Here is a 4638-nt window from a genome sequence, read left to right as displayed (position 1 = left end):
TACTTTAAAATTTGTTAGGAACTTAGGGTACGAGATAGCTAACCTCAACCCACTGCCGAACCAATAACTTTTATACTATATGTGTAAAATATTAAAAATGATTTATTAAAATTATGAAATATAATTCAGAGGATTCTCACTTTTGTGAAAGATGAAATATACAATATTACTGTAATTTAAATTATGGATACTCAAAAATTAAGTTGTAAAATAATTTAATATGTAAAGTATCAATTCTTTAAATTTATTTAATTAAAAATATTAATTAATTAGTTTACTTAAAAACTATTCATATAATTAGATAAGTTTTTAAATATGTATTTATAAATATTAGTGGGTTAAAGTTTCAACCTACATTAGTGAGTTAGTACGTTTTAATAGTTTTCAGTGAATAAAAACTAGATAAATAAAAGTATAATAAATTGATTCATTTTTTTATGCCTAACTTCTAAAATCTTAAAAACTCAAATAAACAACTTATTAAAATAAATGCACTCATTTATAAAAATATGTTTCTTCTTAAACATTATTACTCGTTAAGCAACATAACAACAGATAGGAATTGAATTGTTAATTGAAGAATTTTTGAGAAAGAGAAAGTTTAGAATAAGTTGAATTGTTTTTTGTTTTAGAAGCAGGAATGTTGGTGTGGAGTTTTGGTTTGTTTTAAGGCGTAATTGAAAGAAATGCTTTAGCGAGTAGTTCGATGCGGTGTGTAAGATTTAACAACAGCTCTATCCAATCTCAAATGCGCTTAAAAGTGTTAAACCGAAAGCTTCTTTTGGCAGCATGATCGGTATCCACTTTTGAAACCCATCACTCACTTTATCTTCTTCGAACTCCAACTCCATCTTACTACTCATCTCCACTCTCTTCTCGCCCCAGACATTCGGACCTGAACCTCATCTGACATTCCACCCTCTACACGTGCCAAACTCACCTTAAACAAACCAAAATATCAACATTATTAATCATTACTTAATACAAACACAACTGCACTAGGGTTTCCATCTTTTTTTTTCTCTTTTATTATTTTTACACTTTTTATCTCTCACCATGTCAAATTATCTCATCTTTATACTCCTCCTTTGTTTGTCTGAAGACTCAAATACAAATATAGACATTGCTTGTTGTGCTTTCTCTGATGCCTTTCAGGGTTTCTCTGTTTGAGATTTTAATACTTGCAAGAGTGTATATATATATATATATATATATATATATATATATATATATATATATATATATATATATGGTTATGAAGTTATGAATACATGATATGTAATATAATAAAATAAGTTATAGAACACTAGCTAGACAAAACATTATGGGACACTTTACCCTTATAGGGATGTAGGAGTAGGGCAATGCGACAAGAAAAGAAGACTGGACTCAAAGGAGCAAGAATCATGAACTTCCGGGCAAAGGCACAGACACATGATACATTGTTTCAATGCTCGTGTTATTGTCTATGTAAGAAACAAAATATATATGGAGAAAAGTAGTGGGAAAATAAAACAGAGACTGTATTGTGAGAGAGTGAAGAAGGAGAGAATGGAATCCTAAGAATGCTGAGAAAACGCTATTCAGATGACTACTCAAAGTGGGGAAAGGCAAAGGTTTCTGGTCCTCAGAAGCATAGAAGAAGCCTTGATAGAAACATTTCAAACAACATTTTCAGTCAAGCTTCCCTTACATTTCGCTTTCATCGAATAATTCACTTCCTTGTTCTTTTCTTGTAAACCTTCCAACACCATTTTGAATATTTTATTCCCGTGATCTTTCTCTCTCTACAGTTCTCCTTACGTTCTTATGGAGGGAAAGGAAAGGATAGGGACTTTCCTTTTCTGCCACTGACAATTTACTACCTACATTTTTCTGTCTTCTTTTTCGTTTTATCTCGCATTTCTGATTCTTATCTATCTCATTCTTATGAAACTTATAATGGGATAATTACGTCCCAATAACTTCTCATTTACTAATATGTTAATAGCACTGCTCTAAGAAGCATTATGATAACCTTTTTTCTATGGAATCATATATAGTACTGTACACAATCTCAAACAAAAAGATTGATCAATCTTGATTACTAAATATTATTATTTAATTAAAACGACTAACCACAAATCGTACATCTAATAATGGGAATATTTTTTGAACGAATCAGTGATTTACTGTCAGCTCCTTTATAGTATGGATCTTTTGTAATATCACTCGTCTTTTCATCGGGTTTTGAATTGAGATGCAATGTATTTTGTGTTCTTTGCTTCGTACACGGACACCATTAATGAGGCTAGCTTCCTCAAGAAAGCCTTGCAAATTTGTCTTTAGGCCAGCCTGTTACATTCTCAGTTCTCAGCTTTTTACCCAATAAAACTGTAAGCAACTCTTTATCATTAACTCTCTCCCTCTCTCTCTCTCTCTTTTTCTCGCTGGCATTAGCATTAATGCAACTGGAGGCATGCAGATACCAAAACAAGCGAAAGAGACTATGAACAAACAAAACGAAAAAAAGAATGATCCCACACAATCCTGGGCAATAAAGTGTACCAATGAAAATGAGAAAAACTCGACCTGAAAGAGGAGTTGAAGAACATTTAAAGTTTGCTTTAATTTCTGACCTTTTACACTAACCAAAACCCACCTACATCAATAGATGATGGGCCGGGAACAAAGATAATAATATCGGCGCTAAGTTATATGTACACAGAATCACAAAAACAGTCACACAAACGAACCCACGCACGCACACACACGTTTCCATCAATATCATCTGCTCCTCCAAGACTCAAAACTTGAGAGTAGTGATATAAAAATTAAGAAGAAAATGAAAACAAATGAAAGCAAGTAAAAGAAAATTAAGCTAGCTTGGGATATCAAAGTTCTTAGAATCAATCAGTGGAACTAACAAGTGGACGGAGGCATGAGATTCAACCCCAAGTCATCCTTTTCCAAAACCAAACGAGCCTTGTTGGTCTCCGAATTAGATCCATAATCGGGGTGCACCCTTTTCTTTGACTGCAGCGACACGCCAAAAAGCTTTGTCTTGCAGCTGTTAACGTTACCGCTAGGCCCTTCAACAATCGTTATAGAACTCCTTGATGTGTTGGTGGGGGAGTTCACAACATAGGTCTGAGGTTGATGTTGCTGATGTTGCTGATGTTGAGTTATTGGAGTAGTTCCCTGCTTAGGGTTATTAGAATAATACCCCAGAAGCTGGTTCATTGGCCTTTGCATCATCGAAACATTGCCCCCATTCATCGGAGTAGCCGAGGGTGTATTACACAGTAGCAAAGAAGAAGAGTAAGAGTTGCTTGGAGCAACGGGCTTGACATGGTTCTGAACGAAATAGATAATGTCATTGTAAAGCTTCTTCATGTGCGCAAGTTCCGACATGAGCATGTTGTTGCTTAGCCTGAGTCTCTCGTTGTCCTCGGAAAGCGCGGTGACGGAAGTGCTGTAGTTAGCTGCACCGTTCATCAATGAGGTGGCTCCACGTGGCGGAGAGTCACACCAATTGGTTTGGTCGTCGGAGTCGTTGGAGGGAGAGATGCTGACTCTGCTGGAAAAGGGAAAGAAAGTGGGAACGCTAACGTTGACTCCGAGTGGAGAATGTGAATGGTGGTGATGGTGATTCATGCTCCCTTGTTGAGGCTGAGCGGTTTTTCTCCTATGGATCTCGCACAACAGGTGTTTCTCTCCCTTCTTGAAGAATTCGTTGGCGAACTCCCATCGGTCTGGTACAATCTTTCTGAAACCCTAGTTCATGCATTTGAAATCAACCATGTTAATCGAAAGAACAAGAAAGAAAAAAAGAATTTTAGAAGGTAGACGGTATGCGAATATAGTACATAGGTGTTGAGCTGGCGAACGAAACTGGAGAAGTTGTTGTGTTTGAAGTAGTTGGGAAGAAGGTCTCTGGCGAACTCAGGAGGACGCCAAACGACGAAAGTGGTGTCGTCTTCACCCCAAGAAACTATGTGATCTGTGGCGGGGTCGTCGACGAGTTGGTATGTTTTGGTGAGAAAAGGAGCTGGCACTGATTTGTGTGAGTCCAAGGAGAGTAGAATGCCTTCACAGTTGTCAAGAAGAAGAGCCATTGGAAGAGGAGAGAAAGAGAGGGTGGTGTGCGTATGAATGAGAGTGAGAATGAGAAGGGTGAGGGAAAGGATAGATAAAAATGTTTAGAGGAGAGAGAGAGAGAGAAAAGAGAAGGTGGTATTTGGCATGTTTTATACATATATTTTGTATTATTTTAATGTGGTTGTATTGAGATGTATTAATGTTTTGGGTGAAAGGATATTGTCTGGTAGGGGGCATTATATTTTTGTTACCCTCATCGGTTGTGTTGTGAGAGAGAATATGTGTCTGTCTGTCTAGGACTGTGAAATAAGGGCCTTTCAAGGCAAACCCGTGACTCACTTTCTCTCTCTCTCTCTCCTTCTACGTGTGTGGGTGATGCAGAGAGGCTTCTGAGTTCTGACATCGATCCCGCGCACACCCACTTAAAATCACGCACAAGAGGAAGAAGGTGCAGACCAATGTTATCTATATCATCTTTTCCAATTGACCGTTCAACCCTTCCTCAACTCAATCCACTCTTCCTTTTTACTTTTATTCCGTTCCATTAGGGGTAATCAG

At 36.9% G+C, this 4638-nt stretch overlaps 1 protein-coding gene across 1 annotated transcript; it reads right to left on the bottom strand.

Annotated features, from left to right (window-relative positions):
• Positions 1–2583: 2583 nt before the first annotated feature.
• LOC124831292 (heat stress transcription factor B-4) lies at positions 2584–4351 on the bottom strand. The gene is made up of 2 exons (XM_047305229.2): positions 3849–4351; positions 2584–3756 (listed from the first exon to the last, which is right to left on the bottom strand). The coding sequence occupies exons 1-2, from the start codon at positions 4095–4097 to the stop codon at positions 2902–2904; spliced, it is 1104 nt and encodes a 367-aa protein (XP_047161185.2). The 5' UTR covers positions 4098–4351; the 3' UTR covers positions 2584–2901.
• Between the last annotated feature and the right edge of the window lie 287 nt (positions 4352–4638).

Source organism: Vigna umbellata, chromosome 2 (genome assembly GCF_029865625.1).
Source record: "Vigna umbellata cultivar VRB3 chromosome 2, Vumbellata_1.0, whole genome shotgun sequence".
NCBI classification, from domain to species: Eukaryota; Viridiplantae; Streptophyta; class Magnoliopsida; order Fabales; family Fabaceae; genus Vigna; species Vigna umbellata.
Note: the sequence above shows the minus strand (reverse complement) of the source record. Positions and strands in the feature narration are given on the sequence as shown.

Bases quoted from the DNA above. Each gene is read 5' to 3' on its own strand.
- LOC124831292 (XM_047305229.2), bottom strand. From the start codon at position 4,097: ATGGCTCTTCTTCTTGACAACTGTGAAGGCATTCTACTCTCCTTGGAC. The intron at 3,757-3,848 runs GTACTATATTCG...TGCATGAACTAG, and splicing joins TTCGCCAGCTCAACACCTAT to GGTTTCAGAAAGATTGTACC.